Here is a 22919-nt window from a genome sequence, read left to right on the forward strand (position 1 = left end):
TTATTAAAGACCTCTTCCGTTAGCCAGTTGTACATATGTTATGAATTGTCAATCATAACATGTATATAACTGTTGTCTCCTGCTTAAAATCAAGAAGTGAAAACCTAAGATAAAAGCACTTTGTTTATACTAAAATGACGAATTAAAAAATATATGTACAGCATTCAAATCCATAAAAACGGAATACATTCAAATCATAAATCGATGTATGTATAGGCAACACATCTAATATATTCCTTTCTTATGATTTCGTCTCTTCTATATTTGGCGTAATTGTCAATAACGAAGGCCATCTTTTCTTTGTCTGGCATACGTACTGGTGAGGGCATTTCTATGGTTCGCATTTTCTCACAAGGAAGCTATTAAACCAAGAGTTCCAAACGGTGAAGTTGAAATCCTCCCTTCGTTAGTTTTATGGACGCCATCACGAATTGTTTGACCGTTATGGAATGTGTACTTGTACGTGGTCTAAGAATGTATGACATTTGTCATCAGAAAGAGCGTCAGACAATGTCAAACGTGAAGCAGTCATTGATTTCATTTAGGGAAAGGAATGGTAACCCGAAACATTGGGATAGCCATTTACCAATTGCAATGTCACTTGATTTGTCTTTATACTCTGTGCTCAGCCAATGTAAAAGTGTGAACTTACCTGTAACTTACCTGTAAATCCAATTAGGAAAAAATACAAAATCGGCGCAAATGAAAAAATGAAATCGGCGCAAATGAAAGACTGAAAATTTTCAAAATCGGCGCAAATGTCATACGCCCATAAATAGGTGCTAAAATAAACTCAATACTGTAAAAACCCATTTTTGATCTTTTTACAAGTTTTCTATCTTATTTTCTGTTACTTGTTGATAATATCCCAAATGTGTGTTCATCAATGCTAAGACATCCGGCATCGAGATCGATATCTAGAAAATAATTCCGTAAGTGTGTTACACAAACGTCTTTTTAAGTTAAACGACCTATAATTACATGTTTAGTGTCATTTAAGCTTTGACACATAAAAACTTTGATTGGTGTGCGTGCATTTAGTCTTGTGATATCGACCTACACTATATTTCGAGGCCTCGGGGTAGGTGGTGTTGGCGGTGCGAGGGATCTAAGTCGTTCATCTTCTGTATCACTAACCTGTCAACACTCAGCTTTTGAGTCAAACCCCACGTGGTGGGTGCATTTGACCAAATCTTAATTGACTAGGATTGTTAGTTTTCCTGCCCAATGTCAGTGGTCATCTCGAGCCAGCTGACAGCCAGACACGATAAAAAGTACAATTCAAACAGGAAACCCATTTGTTTAATGTTTGACCCTTCTTTCCAAGCGGCAGAGATAAGATAAAATGGAATGGGTTAGGAATTGAATGCCATGGAATTCGACAAAGATAAGATTACATGGAAAGATGCAAATATTAGATACCACCCATGGAAATACCGGTCTGAGGGGAAATGAAAAATCGAAGTACTGCTATTTTGACAATGTATTAGTTCGTTCCATTAACATATTCTATACAGCCAGTAAAAAAATAAACCGAGGCTGCGGCGCTAGAAAAGTTTTGTTTTAAAAACTAATTGTACACTCAACTCATAAATTCTGTTGTTTGTTTTGGAGAATATATCATTAAAGAAGGAATAGTTTAAGTCAAAATGTATGTAGGTACATGTATATATAATTTACCAGCATTCAATGTCCATGACTAATTTGAAGGAAACTTGCAAAAACATTAGACAGTTTGATCTATTTTTTTTGAAAGGCATATACATGGTTTGCAAGACTGATTTGATCGATAGTCAAAAGGAGAGACTAACATTGTACTTTTTATTGTATACATTATTACCGGCTTTAACCACTGGGAAATTAATTAATTATGTTTTTGATGAATGCTTTGTGTTGCCAAAACTCTGTGTTCACAGTTCTTTTACATGTTATATGCACGCCCTTTAGCTTACCTGGCTTCTTTCTTTCGAAAAAAAAATATTAGACAAGTGTGTTTGTTTGCTTTGGACCATGCAATTATTTTTAACTTTGAATACACATATTGACTTTCATTATGACTGGTTACCCTTACAGTCTCTGATCATTGAACCGTTAAATGTAATGGGGAGTTGACATTTGTTGTATGCTCTTTATTTCCAATCAAATATTAGACTCTCACCAATAACAAGCGACTAATTCAAATAAAAAAGAAGAGCAATTTCTCACTATATTTACGATAGTAATAATAAAATAGCAGAATTTAATCCATTTGTCAGACTTTGAATAACACTTGTGTAAGATTTTTTGCGCTCTCCTCCACTAAATTTTTTTTTTTAATTTTCAGCACCCCTCTTTTTATATTACACAAACACAAGCACACACACACACACAAACTCTTTTTGGTTAATTCATACAACAGTGGAAAAATATAACAGCAGTACCAGTCTATTTTATAATTTAGATATTTGTTTTACAAATTGTGACAAAAGTTGAGACTTTATTGTACACTTCAAAGCTTTTCCATATAGCAATGATTTTGATTTCAGTCAAACTTTAAAAAAAAATGTATATGATAAATGGTTGAGTCTTGCGTTCTGTTTCCTAAAATTATTTAAAAACGTTATTACATTCTTTCCTAAATTCAAAGATTTGGTTTAAAAGTTGGCTCATTTCTATGGTAAATAATTACTAACCATATCTAGATCGATGTTGTAAATATATCCTGTGCATTAAAATTCTACACATAAAACTGAACAGTAAAAGTCAAAATCGTCATTATTGAACTTGACCTCCATTTTGTCATCAGTAACAACATATTAAAATTTGAAAAGCTTTGGTTGAACAGTTCATGAGTAAATGCAAGGACGCGACTGGAAACGCCATTTTTCAATCTTTAAGTGGATTTTGTCAAATTTGATATTGATGATTTTCACTTTCACCGTTCATCAGTTATGGTTCTTGTGATATTGCCAGGACACAAATAAATGTTAATAAATCCGGTTTGCTGTCGTTGTGACAGCCTCTTGTTTTAATCAATTCAACGTGAAATGTCGTGTAAATACACACAATAAGAATATCAATTTACATATTTGTTTCATATATTTTGTGTAGCTATATAGTCAAGACAGTATATAACCGCCAATCGAATATGTTTTGTAACGATAGTCATGATGGTTTTCTTTTTTTTTTGTCTTTGAGACGAGTCGACCAATCCAATTTGCCTGTAAACTGTAGCTGTCATTAGTCGGTGTCGAGAGTTGTTGAACATGTCTAATAATATTAATAAGGGTACTATACATTAACGGCACAGTTAGCATAATACATAGTCCTACGTATATGTTAGCGGCAATAAGTGAAATTAGGCATTAAGCTTAAATCCTAGGCAATAAGCTAACGCCTAGGCATTACGTTATTGCCTGAAATTTTCAGGCATTAAGCTTATTACCTGAAATCTTATGATGATTATTCATCCTATTGCCGAACATAATTTTAGGCATTAAGCTAAATCTGGAATTAATGCATATTTGGTGATTATTTCTTGATATAAAGGAGTTACTTAATTTATTTCTAATATAACATGTGTAAATATACATTTATTTGACAGATCTTCAAATTTAGTAAGTTTATTTAGTAATTTTAGCAGTTAAAAAACAGAATTTACACATACTTTTTTTCATTTTTATGCCCCACCTACGATAGTAGAGGGGCATTATGTTTTCTGGTCTGTGCGTCCGTTCGTCCGTCGTACCGTTCGTTCGTCCGTTCGTCCGTTCGTCCGTCGTACCGTTCGTTCGTCCGTTCGTCCGTCTGTCCCGCTTCAGGTTAAAGTTTTTGGTCGAGGTAGTTTTTAATGAAGTTGAAGTCCAATCGACTTCAAACTTGGTACACATGTTCCCTATGATATGATCTTTCTAATTTTAATGCCAAATTAGAGATTTTACCCCAATTTCACGGTCCACTGAACATAGAAAATGATAGTGCGAGTGGGGCATTCGTGTACTGAGGACACATTTTTGTTTTGTTATATTACAACATATTAAAAAGATTTAAAAAAGTGATTGTTATAATCCAATTAAACAAGGGGGAGATTCTATAAAATAATTTTAATATTTATTTGAAAAAAATTTCACTTCACTATAGTCGAGCTGATTTAAACTGGTCAAAAGTAGACTAAATTAAAATGTGATTTTTTTAGCTCACACCATTTTTCAAATTTTTTTTATAGGATAAGTAAGTTTTCTTTATTAACAGTTTCACAACTTGTGATAACAAAATTATTTGAACACAAATTTTTATCAAGTTTTCATATTTTTAGATTATTATTTTAATATAGATAACATATCTTATGAGTGATTTTATTTCCAGTCTCTTGTGGAGTGTTGTGACACTTCCATTTCAGCTCCCTCAAAGCATGATTTTACTGATTATATGTAAAACTTTAACTATTTGCAGTTAGTTTGTTCAATTTTAATATAAAACGTAGTTACATTTTTTACTTATGTTTTGTTTCATATAGTTTACAATGTACAAATTATTATAATTTAAAACTTTAATATATTTATTTTCTAATAATTAGTCGGTTTTTAAATTAAAGTTGTTGGTTAAATTTGATACAATATTAATTTTTTTTCATTTGCTATTTTTTACGTCAATACGCGGTTAGGACATCCTATCTAAAATAATCCTCGGATAGCTTCAATGTGCATGCTGAGACATGTCGTAAGTCGGTCCTAACTTTATCATAATTTCTGTCCTAGGAATATCTTAAAGGATCGATCTTAGGACAGTTTCGATAAATAGGCCCCAGTTCTCATAATGTTATTATTTAACAAATATATTGTTATTTAAATGAATAAATGTCTTTTATTTACGAGCATTTATGTTTTAGGCATTAAGCTTAATGCCTGCACATACTTTTCAGGATTTAAGCTTAAATCCTAGGATTTAAGACTAATGCCTAACATCATTTAGGCAATAGACTTACTGCCTAGGCGTTAGCTTATTGCCTAGGATTTAAGCTTAATGCCTAATTTCACTTATTGCCGCTAACATATATATTGTATGGTTACGGTCCTGCCTGGAATTAAATGTATGTGATTTCTATAGAATGAAGATAATAACATCAATCTGAACTTTTTAATGTTACATTTCAATATATATAAATGTTTTTCTGCTACAAATTATGATGTATTGTTTTATGTGTACATGTCATGCTTCCCACGAAGGGCCCTTGATTTGAATAATAAATATTATTCTTTTTATATAAAAAATAAAACAATAACTACATTTTTATGAGGATTTCACACCAAAAGACAATTTCTGATCCGCTCTACTAAACATTGCCCAAAACACATGTTAGTTACAATTCAAATGGACTAGCTTCATCATCTGATCTTATTGGCTGATAATACTGAGACTTAGCAAGGATGCCACCCAACATGTTGCATATATACAAATAGAGGATTGATAATAATTCATTGAAATTCAATTTCTGAAAATTAAAATCGCATGAAAAAGCTCTTAAAATTGAGATGGATTCAAGTGCTGCGTTTCTTTTATTCTGTATACAACTAATGTTGTTTCAAGCAATTAAGGGTAAGTCTTTGGTTATTTAAAAAAATAAATCCTCCCAAGGGAAAAAGTCTTTTTTATTTAGATAAATTCTAGAATAAAGACAAACTTGCACCTTTGATGTTAGAGCAGCAAAAGCATCATTTGTACGTCTTTCGTGTCCGTCAATTGTGCAGTATGCTGCTTGATTTGTTAAAAGTCATGGTCACTGAGGAGGGTGGACTCAACAACTGAATGATAGATACATATGTATATAATGTTTTATTCTTTTATTGTTTTTTTATTATGTATATATAATATTTTATTCTTTTACTGTTTTTTTATTATGTATTGTCAACTTAATTTGTTGATTTATGTATGTCTTCAACCCCATTGGGGTATAAATGTGCATTTTTCAATAAACTTATATCATAATGTATTTATCATTTTCAGGCAATGATAATGTGTTTATATATCAAGCTCTTAACATTAAGTCTTAGATATAGCAAATAGAAAAGGAAAGTGTCGAAATGATTAGGAGTTTGTGCTTTAAAACATGCTGTAAATTTTGGCCTGAATGAAAATATGGGGGTAACCTTGGGGACTGATAGTCATTCATGCATGCACCATCCGTACCATAATTAGTAGTAATAAAACGCACGTACAATACACATATGTGACGGAAAATGCTGCAGATAAAAAGTGATGAAATCTTGTTTTATTTTATTTGGGAGCAATAATTGTTTACAATAGCAGTGTGTAAACTTAGGGCTGCCTGCCATCTAAGTTAGATCAATATTTGTACAAATCATCGCAAAACCATGATGTCATTTGGATTGTTTTATTCAGAAATTAGTGTTTATAATATACCATCTAAGATTTGGTTAAAAGAAAAAAAGTAACCACTTCTATACATATATAAGAGCCTAGGTGCCAGTGGTCGAGTGGTCTAGCGCATCGGACATAGTGCAATGCGATTTGGTGCCACGATATCTCAGTAGCATGAGTTTGAATTCCGGCGAGAGAAGATTTAACATTGTTCGGTTGATGTTTATACAAATTATATATGCAGCATGTATTGTAAGCCTTGCATTACCATCACTGCTGATTGATTAATCTGTTGTAGAGTCGTCACTGCTTTAGACGTACTTTTAATATAATTATTTCTGTGATTGTATCTTACATTAATTTTAAGGATCCTTTACAATAGATAATTCAGCTGATCTGTTACAATTCCATCTTCATGCCTTATATATCATGTACTGTGTTACGACGCTAGATTAAAACTGACGAGGAAACTTTAAGGTAACGCCCGGCCACCGAAAGCTATTTTTTTAAGAGCCTTGGTGGTCGAGTAGTCTAAGGCGTCGGGCATAGTGCAATGCGATTTGGTGCCGCGATATCTCAGTAGCATGAGTTCGAATCCCGGCGAGGGAAGAACAAAAAAATTTGCTAACGCAATTTTGCTTCTAACATTGTTGGGTTGATGTTTGAACGAATTATATATATATATACTTTTCTCCTTTAGGTTCAGCTGAATGGGGATATTATCAACGCGGTATTCGTAAGTATACAATGAAATGAGGGTTTAGATGGGGGTCCTTCATTTCTGTATTCTTCAATTTTCTAGGCCACTATTTTCTATTCTTTGTTTTTTTGGTTCATTTTCTCTATTATGTAAACACCCAATCAACACCCTCTCATATTGGGGTCTTGGTAATATAAAGCATATATAATAATTACTTCATAAAAATCTTTCAAAGTCTAAATAAATGCAACAGTAATAAAAAAAAATACTGATGTTAAGGACATTGAACAATAAATGGTCTATTTCACAGATTTTAGTCAATTTTGACTCGTTGAAATTTAGCTGAAATTGAAAAAATTACAAAAAACAAAATTTTATGCATATTTATCTATTTCCTTTCTGAAATGCTACAGCTTGAATTCTTTCACATAAGGTGACTATGTTATGGATAATGCATATTTTAAGGTTTTTCTTGACGTACAACACACCGAGGGGTGTCACCCCAAGGTGTGTTCTACGACAAGAAAAACCTTAAAATATGCGCATTATCTGACTTATATACCGTCAACAAATATTAATTTTATAAAGATTTGTAAATTTTAGTATCCTATTTTACCGACAACACTAAAGTGGGATATTCCTTTCTAATGCGTTCAGGTTTTAATACGCCCTTCGGCTCATTTAGAATGTGAAACGGTGTATGACAAATACAAGACACATTGTAAGTAGTTTATTGTACCACTTAGCTTATGGAAAAGGCGGAGGGGGTATGTTTTTTTTCCTATTTGTTATGTTATTTCTATCGCGGATTTTTTTTTAACAATTTTACTTGAATCGAATGAAAAATTCAGAAATATTGTCTTTTGAATAGCAATGCATTTTATTAAAAGATAATCAGGATATAATTATATACCTCCGCACCCAGCCCTTTCGTGAGTTACGTTAATGTTATTCAATAGAATATAAGATTACTTTATTAGTTGATCATTTGATAGAGTAAAAGGTATACATAAATTTTAAAAAGTTAAGAACTGACACGAAGACGAATATAAATACATGTAGGTCACAGTATGATTTCCTATTCAGTCTGTATCGTTCTGAACATGTATGAAATATTTGCCACTGGACGTTAAAGACCAAACAGCCTTTTGTTTATGCGCATCAGCTAACGCAACTTGGTAGTGACATAAAAGCTCTATGACGTTGTTTCTAGCAATGAAAAAACTTCAAATTATAACGTCCTATTTCGCGTTTTTCTCGAATTCCAACATGGTATACGCTACGTAGGTACGCTACGTCTCCCAAGAAAAGAGGAACTATTATGAGTCAGGCTACTTTAATATCCTGTGGAAATTTAACACATATGGACACATAAGAAACTACACTATATTTAACCTTCGTTCTAATAAAAATGATAAAATATAAATTTTGATCTCGACTTTTTGCATTTGCGCCGTTCTGCATTTCATTTTTTTTTATTCTTTCACATGCGTAGATTTTGTCTTATATTTGCGTCAATCTGCATTTCATTTTTTTCATCTTCACTTGCGTAGATTTTGTCTTTCGTTTGCGCCGATTGTGTACAGGTTATGTGAAAGTTTTTTTTATGCCCGATTTATGGGCATTATGTTTTCTGGTCTGTGCGTCCGTTCGTTCGTCCGTCTGTCCCGCTTCAGGTTAAAGTTTTTGGTTACAGTTTTTGGTCAAGGTAGTTTTTGACGAAATTGAAGTCCTATCAACTTAAAACTTAGTAAACATGTTCCTTATGCAATGATCCTTCTAATTTTAGTCTCAATTTAATTTTTTTTTTAAATTGAGTATTCACAAGGTTTGGCCGATAATCAATTATTCCTAAAAGTTTTGACATACTGGCAACATGTGCATGTAACTGATGTCTGGATGATTCTCGTAAAATAATGTCCGATCTTGCAATGAAGTTAAAATTTATTTATCATACTGCTTATTTGACAAAATCTTATAGTAAAAATAAAATGATGACAAAGGGTCATTTTTGTTTGTCATTTGTTTCATTTCAAATTGTCTTAAGGAGAAATGATAAAAATATTGTCTAAATTCACTGAAGCTTACAGCTAATTTCCTAATGTATGTAGATCAACACTTTGGTTTGCCTGCTTGCGTTGTTTGTATATTTTGTATAATTATATTTTGATAACGTCCAATTCAATTGAATAGCATACGTACAGGTTTACATACCTATATATAAAAATGTCAATCTTAATTACAGAGCTTGAGTAAACATTTATACAAACAAAGCAAGGAAGCCAACCAAAGTTTTACCCTACATGCATTAGGAAATTAGCTGTAAGGCAAAAAATATTTATAAAACTAATACTCAGCGAATGTGAGTTAAAATCTAAATTTTCGGTGTTTAAAACTAAATTGTTGTAAATTTAACTTATGACAAAAACAATTGCTCCAAGAATAATATCTTACATAAAATCGCTCCCTTTCATTTAGCTACAACTGTGAAGAAAGATTGAAAACAAATTTCGATTTTCAATGCCGGCAACAACCTTTTCTTTGTTTTAATTTCCAAAATGAGCAATTTAGATTTATTATATTTTATCCTGTTGGAGAAATCTTACTTTGTAGTTTTCAACGGAAACTTATTTCTAAATTAATTTTTGAATCAAAAACTTTTTGTATTTTATATTTACTGTCTCGTTTATTGAAAACACACGAGGTAGTAATAAAAGGATTGTATTTTAAGATAGATGTATAACGTTTTAGAACCAAAACTTTCATTCATATATTATACCTATTATTTTAATTTCCTTATATCTTAAATATTCTAAAATAATGAATTCACAAACTCGATGCAATAATTTCTAAACGTTCGTCTTAGTCGGAAAAAATAATGTTATAAAGAACTCCGTCCATGCTTTTGTGTGTCCTTCTTTCAACAGTACCGAATGAGTTCGTTACGGCAAACTTCTGAAATTGACGCGAAAAAGAAACAAGCACAACTAGTCTGGTATATTCAAATACTCTTAAGTTAACCAGTTAGCCATCTTTCATTTCTATTTTTATTTTCAATAATTTTGCTTTATAATAATTTATCCTGTTGGAGAAATCTTACTTTGTAATTTTCAAATAGTTTTCAACAGACAAATTATTTCTAAATACATTTTTGAATTAAAAACTTTTTGTATTTTATATTTACTGTCTCGTTTATTCAAAACACGTGAGGAAGTAATAACAGGGATTGTATTTTATGATAGATGTATAACGTTTTAGAATCAAAAACTTTAATTCATATATTATACCTATAATTTTAATTTCCTTATATCTTAAATATTCAGAAATAATGAATTCACAAACTAGATGGAATAATGTCTGTGCGTTCGTCTTAATCGGGAAAAAATAATGGTATGAAGAAGTCCGTCCGTGCTTTTGTATATCCATCTGTCAACAGTAGCAAATGAGTTCGATACGGCAAACTTCTGAAATTGACGCGAAAAAAAAAAACCCACACACATCTAGTCTGATATAGTCAAACACTCTGTAGTTAGCCAGTGCCATCTTTCATCTCTTTTTTTTTATTTTCAATAATTTGTAATGAGGGGTAGAGGACAAAAACAGACTTTTCTAACAAAAGCGGCGTGAAAGGTTATTTTAAACAATTTTCCATTCCGACGGATGGTGTTTCTGAAGGTTAATATTGTGCGGCAACATCGTAAGATCTGATACTGACACATGCATTTAATCTCTTGTATTACCGGATAATAAAGTAGGTGAATATAGTTGTCATTCTTGGAAATTTAAATGTGGGTTTCAAACGTCCAATTTGCGATTTTTTTCAAATAGTGCGCCAGCAAGGAAAGTTTGTACTATGACGTCAGATGCAATGTTCTGAAGAAAGACAACTCTTTTCTTCAAAATGAACGAGAAAAAAACATGAAAATCACTCATAACTTTTTTGAAAGGTCGGTGACATACACTTTTTATTGCTTTATTTTGAAGAGTACACATGGCACTTTCCTTCTTGAAATTGTTATGAAGAAATCACTGGTAGATATTTTTTAATACTGGAAACGTTTTTCATTTTTACGTTTTATTTTTGGCGGGAATGAAATAAATCATATTTTTAAAGATCAAAACAATACGAGTCTAAAACTCTTGAACCTGTATTTGATACAAATCTACTGTTTAACCTGAAACAAGAATTATGCTTGTAGGTTTGATATAAAGTATTTTTTGGAGAGTTTATATAACAAGCACATATTATGTTAATATTCGGGAAAACACGAAACTGAGGTTGCTATAGCGACAAAACTAAGTCGGTGACCCCCAATTTTTTTCATCATATTTTGTTCCTCAAATCATGAAATACCTTCACACAAAATTTTAAGGAAAAATCACTGGTAGAAATGAATAGGCTGTTTGGTCTTTAAAGATTTATTTTATGAAAGACTACATTAAAATTCATCTGACATATATGATAATGTTTCTTATTGTAGCGATAAATCAACAAAACTTCACGTTATTTGTTTCTAAAATTAAAATGCGGGACTACAATGACGGTTTCTTTTACACCTATCATCGATTGAACTTTAAAAAATAAATTTCCAAATCGGCAACAAAAAACTATTAGACGAATAAAGTTTTGAAGTAAATCATAGGAAAATAATGACCTCACACAGGTCATTATTTTATGCCTTGGTGCATATATCACTGAAACATGGTATCGTCCGGGTTGATTCTGAAAAAGAATGACCTGTCGTTCTGAAAGAAAATAACTTCATATAGGTATATAAACATGTATATGGTATTTCAAATTGTCTGCATGTTTGTAATATTTTTTACTTATAATGTAATAGCGTGTTTCCAACTCTTTTTTTTTGAGATTTTTTGAGATTTTAAAATGACAAATAATTGTGAACTCTTCACGGAAAGGTGAGGATTGATATTTGATTGCTTAACGTCCAGTGGCCAATATTTCATTCTTTTTTTCTGATGTCAGGAACCATGCCTCACATCAAGGTTTTTCAATTGATAGAACACAGGCAAATACAATAAGATTCTATTGACTATATCTGCTGCCTTGATCTCTATATGATGATTTATTATGTTGTATGCATGGGACACTAAACTCATGTTCAACAAAAACAAATTTATTCAGTTTTTGATGAAGCCACCGTACTAACATCTCCTTTCGCTTATTTTTGAATAGCATACTTTACCAAAACGAATAAAATGAAAACAGGAAATTGCAGAAGAGACAACAATCCGACCAAATCATCAGGAAAAAGACATATAATGTATATACTAATTCTTTCAACTGGACGCCACACTTAAATTCGAAAGCAAAGCTACTTTTGGTTTTTCATATACATATCCATTAAAGTTATTTAAGGATATGTCTTTCAATGCAATATTTTGAATATCATTTTATAATATTTTGCCGCGGATAAAACTGTCATCAACAATACAATACATCGTTTTAAATTTGTTTGTGAAATATTCAGACTCGGAAATGCTTCGGATTTTTTTTTACCTCCAATGGAAATAAACTCGTTGACTAAGAGGATGTTATTTTTTTTTTTTTTATTTCAAATGAAATATTTCAATGCATGAACATTTTGTATTTGAATAAATCTGTCTGTCTGCCAACTATCACACAAGAGAGTCTAACTAAGAAATGCTTAATCATCTGTAGATTGATTTTTATATATGAAACGATGTGTGGTATTGATTTTACTTGGTTCAATGTTCAGTGGCAAGCATTTCATATATGCGCCGGTACTGAAAATCAAATTATTCAGTTAAAGTTCAAAGAGCCAACGTTGTATTAAAAATTTTACAAAAATCTGTGATATAGCCCATTTACGGTAACTTTACCTTTGACAACATCTTAAAAAAGAGTTGTGATAAAGTATTATTCAAATGTTCGACAATCTGAGTGTCATCAATGTCACTCCAGATACATTAAAATAAACAACAAATACCAAAAATGACATTAACCAACCATGCATGCACTGTGTTAAAAAAAGTGACATTAAGCGTATATAGACACATATCTATTTGAAGAAGACCATGTTTTAATCATTTAATTTTGTATGTCTGGACGTCGTTTTTTTTCTTTTTTTTCTGTCGTTTTTTTTTCATTGGTCCTTACTTTTGTTAATCACACCTCTTCTGTTTCATGTGCATTATTTCAAAAAAAAAAAAGTGAATAACTAAATCCAAAAGTAAAAGCAGAGAATATTGACTTTGTGCTACTGATTCTTATTACAGAAACCATCACTGAAAAAAAGGAAAATTTTTTAAATTCAGTCTTTCTTAAATGCCTTTTTGCAAATGTTATTGTCATTATTTTTTTTCTAGCGCCATCATTTTGGCATTGCTTGGAAGGCAATGAAATGTGCATTAGTAAAAGGCAGTCACCTGTCGATATTAAAACGAAAGATGTGGTAAAAAACAACAGAATTGTCCCGTTTGACTTCTCGGATCTAGAAGATACAGAACGAGTAAAAATGGAGATGAGAAACAATGGTCATGCAGGTAAACATATTCCTTAAACAAATATTTTATTTATGGAAGCAAATATTCTTCGCAACAGTTTGCAAAATAAATACTCACAAAACTATTATCGAATTTGAATTATACTTATGATAATTTAGAAAACTTTTGTTGTAAGATGTTTTTATTCTGTTGTGTTGTTATTTTCTTTCTTTTAAACCTTTTTACTATATTCTATCGTTTTTAGTTATAATAGACTTTCCTGATCGCCAGCCATTGATTAAAAGAGGAGGTCTTCAGGAACCCCTTCAACTTAACGAATTGCATTTCCATTGGGGGAGTAATAGCCAATGGGGTTCAGAACATACAATAAATGGACACCGATATGCCATGGAAGTAAGTAAATTTGGTTATTGTTCTCCTTATAAAAATATGGAGATTTGGTATGATTGCCAATGAGACAACTATCCACAAATGTTCAAATGAAGTGGATGTAAGCAACCGTACGACCTTCAACAGTGAAAAAAAAAAACATACCGTATGGTGGGCTATAAAAGGCCCCGATATGAAAACATATGAAACAATTAAATTGAGAAAACTGACGGCCTAATTTATAACAAAACAGTTTACGAAAAACATGTAAGACAGACCTGAGCCAACGTCAACCACTAAACTGCAGGCTCCTGACTTGGGACAGGCACATAATGAATATGGCGGGGTTAAACATGTTTTTAAGCGCTTAACCCTCACCTAATCTGGGACAGTGGTTATAGCAGTACCAACATAAAAAAACCTATATATACAAATCAGTTGAAAAAGGCTCCTTGTATATTTAGACGACACACTTTATAAATTGTCCAGACCAGATGACTATAAATACACTGAACCTAAACATACCCTAAAAGTTTTTATGAGTTCAGGATGGATTAACATAATAGAGAATAATGGGGAAAATAGAGAATAAAATGAAAATTACACTTTATAATTTCATGCGTATTTAGCGCTTTTCTGGATTAACCCTTACTAGGAACGCTACAGGACAAATTTGAAAAAAAAAATGTTATTAATATAAAAATATTAAATATAAAGAGAAAAGAACAAAAAGAATACAAAATCATACGATGTCATAAAGTAAAGAATATAATATAACGGTGAAAAATGATAGAGAAAATGGCGTAACGAATTAGCCCCCTTCCCCCAAAAAAAATATAGAACCTCATTTAAATACTTACTTTCATTAATACTTTTTAACAGAACATTATGCAAATGTTGGTCACAAACGAACGTGTCATTGAAAGATGTGATGATCCCTTTCTTTGGTGTATGAACTTTTACTGAACCTATATAGATATAAGAAGATGTGGTATGAGTGCCAATGAGAAAACTCTCCATCCAAGTCACAATTTATAAAGGTAAATCATTATAGGTCAGAGTACGGTCTTCAACACGGAGCCTTGGCTCATACCGAACAGCAAGTTATAAAGGACCCCAAAAAACACTAATGTAAAACCATACCAAAGCCATTTATATACATGTTGTATTTCAGGTCCATTTTGATTTTGTCACAACTGGAAATGGACCAGTAGAATTACGAGCAGTGATTTCAGTACTAATTTATGTAAGGTCATTTTTATCTCGTATAAATACCTAAAAATCAAAGTAGAGTTTACAAAGTTATAAGTATTGTGTATATGAAATTAAGGCAAATAAATAAAAAGACACATAGGCTATACACCAATAAGACAGAAAACAAACAACAAACTGATACCTTCAAGAGGTGACACATGCCCCTTTAAATACAAATTTATAACGAAGGTAGGGTATCCATTGAATTGATTATTAATTACTTGTTGACTCAAGAGAAATGTCTATCAACACAAGACAAGAAAAAAAAAATAATAAAGTAGGAATAACTAGTTGGACGACTTACCCGGCTATGGGTAAATGGATGTGTTATAAGTAGAAGCAGGCTTTTATTTGTACAAGGTAACCCTTAATCCTGTCAAGTTTTTATTGAAAGGTTTCTTCAACGTACAGAGAGCATGAATATTTTCGAATGTGATCGGATTAAAGTCCTTATGGAATTTGACTTTGTATTTAAAACCCTCAAAATTGACTAGTTAAAACATATTTTATTATTCAAAAAAGGACAAATGGATTGGACACAAGTTTTTCAAATCATTAACGTCTTCTCCAAAGTAACGTTTTTTCCCAAAGTAACGCCTTCTCCAAAACGTCTTCTCCAAAGTAACGCTTTCTCCAAAACGTCTTCTCCAAAGTAAAGTCTTCTCCAAACACCAAATTCCCTACTTGGTACAGAAGCACAACACAGATAAAAGTACAGTATTTCGACATATGAAAAACATACCTGTGATACAAATAACATCTCATTTGATAATCATTTTTATAATTGTTTTTTTTTATAGTGATTTTATGACTTCAATGACAGATGATTCTCGTTACAGGCTGGCAAACACAATTCTAATTATGACGAAATAGTGTCAATGCTCCCATATATACCCTCACCAGGTAAGTGAAAGAGAGACAACCTTTTCGGCACACATAAGTACTGAAAACCAAAAGAAAAGATTTTGATAAGATTAAATACCATGTTCAATAAATTAAACAGAATTAAATTTAAAGGCAATGCGGCATATTTTCAGTAAACTATGTTATTTATACTATTAATATTTGAATGAGATATATAAAGCATCTAAGATTTAAATGAGTTTTTGTCTATGTTTGATGGATGCCATACCACTACCTGCACCCGAGCCTCGCTCTCGTTTTCATCTGTAATCCAAGCAGCATATTATCCAATTACTTGCAGAGATTTTCCCGATAAGGTTCTAGCTGACGTACCATGCAATATATTTGTTTAATATAAATCATTGCTGAAATTTGAACCATTCTATTCAAATTAAGACTAATAAAGTTATGAAATTCTTTTTGCATTTTCCTCGTTCAATTTACTGACCTATGACAGTTATGCCTCTAACATTTATAAATTGTGGCATTTTTTGGTGATTATTTCTACCATGTTTTAAAAAGAAGAATAATTTATTAATTTTGAATCTTTAATTAAGCCATTGACCCATGTTATTTCTGACTGCATGTTGATAATTGTCTCGGAAATGGGTGCGACCGCAGACACAGTCTAAAGCGAAAGTAGTAGGTTGGATGGAGACATTTTTGTTCTTCTTCTTTAAAATAAACTACGTCATTGCGCCCAATGTAAATACACTTTTACATGTGATCCATTATATAAGAATTAAATTGCATATTAAACTGTATACGAGAAGTTTGCCTAATAATGCAATGTTGTTGAGCAAAGGCCAACAGTCATCCAACCTTACCAGAATGACCCTATAGGGAATCATTAGCCCGTTATAGACATGTTGAATTGAAACAATAATCAGCGATAGTTAGTCAATACAAAAATAACGTCCACAGAATTCCTTCAGTTCTATGGAATATTTTATGATGTATTTATAATTATAGCCTTTGTATGAGGTCGATACGAGGTTATATCGACCTAAGAGAATCATATTGACCTCAACCAAAGGCTATAAATGTTACACTATTATTCAAAAACTATTGGTGTGCAAACTGAGAAGATACAAATGTACATGTGATCAAGTTTTAACTAATCATAAAAAAATTCAATTAATAATAGAATCATATTCAAAACAGTGTAGCTGTGGCCATTGATTGACAACCTTAAATTATCCCATTGACTGGGGCAGATTATGTGAACGTTCGCTGTAACAACCGCTGCTCACTATGTACTTGTTAAAGGCACTTAAACTGTGAGGTCACAAAAGGTTCTCAACACCTAAATAAAGAAATTAGAAAAACTAATCAGGAATAACACGATGTTTTGATTTATATCAATAATATAAATCAAAACATAAAGTTATTCCTGATTAATTTTTCGAACTATTTTAATATTAAAGGCGTTAAGAACCTTTGGTGACCCCACAGTTTAAATTCCATAATAAGTAAGTAGTGAGCAGTTGTCGTTACAGACACACGTTCACCTAATCTGCCCCAGTCAATAGGATAATTTAAGGTTGTCAATCAATGGCCACAGCTACACTGTTTTGAATATGATTCTATTAACAGTTTTATTTGCAAAATATTTTGATTTACAGGTAGTAAGATAGTCCTCGACAAATTTCCAGTCATAGATCTCTTCCCGGAATCAACCACCTGTTGGTACCGATATTGTGGAAGTTTTACAACACCTCCATGTACTGAGAATATTATTTGGACCATTTTTGAACAAAGCATTTCTATGTCTGAATATCAGGTAAATAAAATATCATTTTTGTATCAAAATTATTTAACTACTCCAATTTGCAATTACTGTAAAAACATAAGAAGATGTAAGAATATTTATTGCTTCCTTTAAAAGCTGCGTCATATCCTACACAGGTAAAAGAAAATATTTTGTCATTACGTATACTTGTTCGTCTGTGTGAAAATTTCTTTAATATCAATACAACTAATCTAACACTTGGTACATGTGGGGTGAATATCAACAATGAAACAATACAAGTAATGCTTAGCCTAGATTACTAGTCCAAATAATTATGACGTCTTGAAAGGCTATTATATTTTTTTTCTTTGACGCATTACTTCGACGAAGTAAGGCGTCAAAGAAAAAAATATAAAGGCTAAAGGTGCATTCACACGATACGATTTTCCATTCGATTTTCATTCGATTTTTACCTGTGCACCTGCTTTCGACTAAAATCGTACCGTGTGAACACTAAAATCTGAAGTCGAATGTCAAGTCGAAACATCGTTTTGAAATCGAAACGTACGCTATTTCCATTCGACGTTTTGACTGGAATCGGACCGTGTGAACGCCAAATCGACTAAATTTATCAGTCGATTGAAAAAATCAAGCTTATAAATTTAATCGACAATATTCCGATTTTCGCATCATTCTAAACGTTTTTAATTCGTAAAGGAAACATGGCCACCGTTTTACAAAGCCTTCGGAAGTCTACGTGTCATTAGATCCATAGTGACAACCATCGTTAATAAATCCTAGGTTTTACAGCCGTTTCACAAAGCCGTCGTAATTAATGATCGTGGATAATAGGTAAATCCTGGCATAACTTACTACTGCTATTTTATCGTGTACTTGGCTGGGGGACTATGGTTAGACCAAGTTACGGAAATGGGATGTGGTTCCTATAAAAGAGGGACGAAAGATACCAAAGGGACAGTCAAACTCATAAATCTAAAACAAACTGACAACGCCATGGCTAAAAATGAAAAAGACAAACAGAAAAACAATAGTACACATGACACAACATAAAAAACTAAAGAATAAACAACACGAACCCCATATAATAAATGATAAGAACTGGCGGACTTACATGGCGTTAATAGGGCGACAAGTGCTAGTAAATGCAATACATCTCTTAGCACTTCCAAAGTCAGGAGGAGGGTCATTGGATGAATTTGCCTGTTCAAGAATTACAAAAACATATATCCAAAGGATGACGAGGGGCCAGCATTTGTTTGTCGTGAGCAGTTCCGTGCATTGAATGTGCAAGCCGTATATGATGCAAATCTTAAGTATTATTTCACTTTTAACTCAACTTACATATTTCCTTCCCGGCTTTCTTCTAGACTAGACAATGTTCTAAATTAGGCTTTCTATCACGTCCACGTTCTGATATCTATTTATGTATTTCACTTCAGGCACAGTGGTAATCGACAAAGCGTTTAAAAGAGGGATGTTTTATTCCCAAATAAGAGAGCTCATAATGAATTGATTAATACAATGTATTATCATTATTTTTTTTTACAAATAATTCACCAAAACAATATGTATAGTTACAATAGTATAAATTGCACCTATTTTGAAAAAAAATCACCTACGTTTTTTTATTATTTCGACAAAATTTTCCTTTCTGTGTTTATTTTGTAGAGGTATCATTGTTAACACCAATTTGATTTTGAATTTTGAAAAAAAATGTCGATTTTAAAAGCTCACTAGAGCTTGTGTTACTTTGTTTACTATGTATCGACAACATAAAACTTTGATTTTGATTCCATATTGAACAGAGCAAAATTGGTCTGAACAGACCTCCAAACGATCCAGGATTCCGTAATGAGGAGTACCCAAATTGCAACGGCCATACTTAAATCCAGTTATTAAAAAAAATATATAATGACGAAGTAAGGCGTCAAAGAAAAAAAATATAATAGCCTTTCAAGACGTCATAATTATTTGGACTAAGCCTAGATAAAACTTGCTGTACAGGTGAAAGAACAGTATTTAAGGAGAAATGAAATAATTTTGATGTTCATAGTACGAAAAAGGGAACATTGGTAGTAATATCCAAATAATCAAAGCTGGTATATAGACAAGATGCATATTTATTAAGAACTGAGCAGAGTGATATAGACAGTGGGACGACCGATAAGTTACGTTAATTTATCGCATAGCATTTCGATGTCATCCTTCAAATTCCGGAAAATACACCTCATTGGCACATTTTAGTGAAAAACATAACTAAGTATGATAAAAATCCAATCTTAGGAAACAGAAAAGTATATTATTAACAAATGCAAAACAAATATTAAACTAAATCCATTTTTCAAAGTTAAAAAAAGTCCGTATGTCTTCTGCTGAAGTATATGATAAAAAACATGTGATTTGTCATATCAGACCCCTCATTAGCCAATGGTCAAAATCCTCCCATGTTTTAATCTATATGTATATGATAGAATGCTAGCTTGTGAAAAAAATTAATAAAGAACAATACTCGGAATTTGCTGAGTCATTAACATTTATCAGTTAAAACTGAAAAAAGTGTCTTTGCATAAAACAATGTTTGTTTGGACCATCAAGTGTGTAAAACTATTTAAAATATTTCTTTAAACTTTGAAGCCATTTTTCTCCATTCTTTATTTTCACAATTTATTCTCTATTCTTTTTAAATTTTACATATTATTTTCTATTCTTTTTAAGTTTTACAAATTATTCTCTATTCTTTATATATATTTTAGCACCTCGTTATTCTCTATTTCTTTCATTTGTTGGTGTCACTATTCTCTATTTTTAAACCCCACCCAGACTCTTATAGAAACAGGAAGAGATACGATTAATGATATCTAATTACAGCCGATTGCGTTAAGTGTGTAAAGAAAAGTAGAATCCTTGGTTGGCTTGCTTGTTAACTGAACCGTTAATTCATAATTAGGTTAGAACTACCACCTCCTTTCGAAGTAGTCTAGTCTTACATACAGATAGATTTGATGTTTGTCGGACTGGTCTATTCTTAAAAGAGGGTAGTTTGCCTAACCTAATAATGACTTCACGGTTCAGCTAACAAGCAAGCTAACTAAGGATTTTTATCTTTCCCTACACACTCAATTTAAAAACTTATAAATAAGATATCTTAATTGATACTTCAACCAATAAGATGTCAAGTATTTAAACATGCAATTATAAAACAAATGAAATTTTACTTAGCAAAATTACAAACTTGTGTTTTTTTATCAATACATATGGTTCATTGTAGATAAATGCATTCCGGGCCTTGATGGGAACTCAGAGTATGTTTGAATACAATATCGTGGATACATATAGGCCTGTTCAACCATTGTGGCAACGTAAAGTAACGCTTAGCTGTCCTCGAATGAGAAACTATGAAAATTACCGTCGATTTGATTCTAATGACAGATGCATCAACCATGGATATAGGAGAGGAAAGAGTCAAAAGAAATATTCCCAGTCAACATCTAGATCCGATAACAGCGTGTGTTTATGGGTTGATTTTTACTACCAAAATCATGTTGACATGGTTGATGAACCCTAGTTAACAAAGTTAATTATTAAAAAAAATACAGAAGAAAGTTGTCTTGATAAAATTGATTGGTACGGTATCATTTTTATGCCCCACCTACGATAGTAGAAGGGGATTATGTTTTCTGGTCTCTGGGTCCGTTCGTTCGTCCGTCCGTTCGTCCGTCGTACCGTTCGTCCGTCCGTCCGTTCATTCGTCCCGCTTCAGGTTAAAGATTTTGGTCAAGGTAGTTTTTGATGAAGTTGAAGTCCAATGAACTTGAAACTTTTTTTTTTTTTACATAATTAAATATTTATTTGAAATATTGGGTTGTTACAATATCCTTCAGGAGTCCAAGCTCCTCCTGATGTTCCCTGGCACAATCCACTAATCACTCAGGGTAGTATGACTATTCATATGTTTTCTAATATTTGCTAAAAAATTACTTTTAATTTTCAAACATACTCTTCTATTGAACTCATTGAGAAAAATTGTGAAACACATTGACATTTTTGTCTTTTGATTAGATATATAATAGGCTTTGTAAATTGAAAAACCAACAATTGTTAAAAAATAGTTAAAGTCAAAATATTCTTCGTCAGAAGTTTTATACCCAAATACCAAGTGTCTTAGTTTGATCTTAAACGTTATTTTACTGTTCTTTAAAACTTCATCTATTTTAATCCAAAAAAGTTTTAAATACGGACACAGCATAAAGAAGTGATCATAATCCTCTTCTTGTGTACAAAAATTACAGGAACTATTGTTTACAATTTTCCACCTGCATAAAAATTTTGAACTGGAAACTTACTACACATGTTCCTTATGATATGATCTTTCTACTTTTAATGCCAAATTAGAGTTTTTACCCCAATTTCATGGTCCACTGAACATTGAAGATGATAGTGCGAGTGGGGCATCCGTGTACTTGGGACACATTCTTGTTCTTTTTTAGTTTTAGCATTATTCATGGAAAAAGATCAATAGCTTAGAGAGCAATCATTTGATATTCTGTTAAGCGGAAAGGGGAAAGAGTATTTCTTTTAAAGAATGGTATAATCTTGTAAGAACCGAACAAAAAATATCTCGCTACAGACAGGATGGAAACATATATTCTTGCAGGAAATGAGTGTGTTCAAGAGTGAAAATAGATTTTCGCGGTACAATGTCGCGCAAAATAAATTGATGTAACCGACATCATTTTTTAACAGGAAAAAATGAAAATTATGTCCGCATTTCATTCATAAGTTATATTTCTGCAATTAAATTAAATCGGCGAAACTTATTATCACTCCACCGACGAATAAGCAGAAAAAAATTGAGTCCTGGTATTTTGTAAACAGTTCTCAAAGGTACCAGGCCTATAATTTCATACGCCAGACGCGCGTTTCGTCTACATAAGACTCCTCAGTAACGCTCAGATCAAAGAAGTTGAAGAGCATTTAGGACTAAAAAATCCAAAAAGTTGTGCCAAATACTGCCAAAATCATTATCGCCTAGGATATGAAAATCCTTATTATTTCGAAAAAATCATACTTTTTTAAACAGGAAATTTATAAAAATTA

The 22919-nt window shown here is 32.0% G+C and overlaps 1 protein-coding gene across 1 annotated transcript; it reads left to right on the forward strand.

The window, feature by feature from the left end:
• Positions 1-5512: 5512 nt before the first annotated feature.
• LOC139491780 (carbonic anhydrase 1-like) lies at positions 5513-22592 on the forward strand. Its single transcript, XM_071279637.1, has 8 exons — positions 5513-5574; positions 7058-7093; positions 13406-13582; positions 13788-13936; positions 15087-15158; positions 16006-16069; positions 17695-17852; positions 21091-22592. Exons 1-8 carry the CDS (start codon positions 5553-5555, stop codon positions 21385-21387), a joined length of 975 nt encoding a protein of 324 aa, XP_071135738.1. The 5' UTR covers positions 5513-5552; the 3' UTR covers positions 21388-22592.
• The last annotated feature ends 327 nt before the right edge of the window (positions 22593-22919 follow it).

Source organism: Mytilus edulis, chromosome 10, assembly GCF_963676685.1.
Source record: "Mytilus edulis chromosome 10, xbMytEdul2.2, whole genome shotgun sequence".
NCBI classification, from domain to species: domain Eukaryota; kingdom Metazoa; phylum Mollusca; class Bivalvia; order Mytilida; family Mytilidae; genus Mytilus; species Mytilus edulis.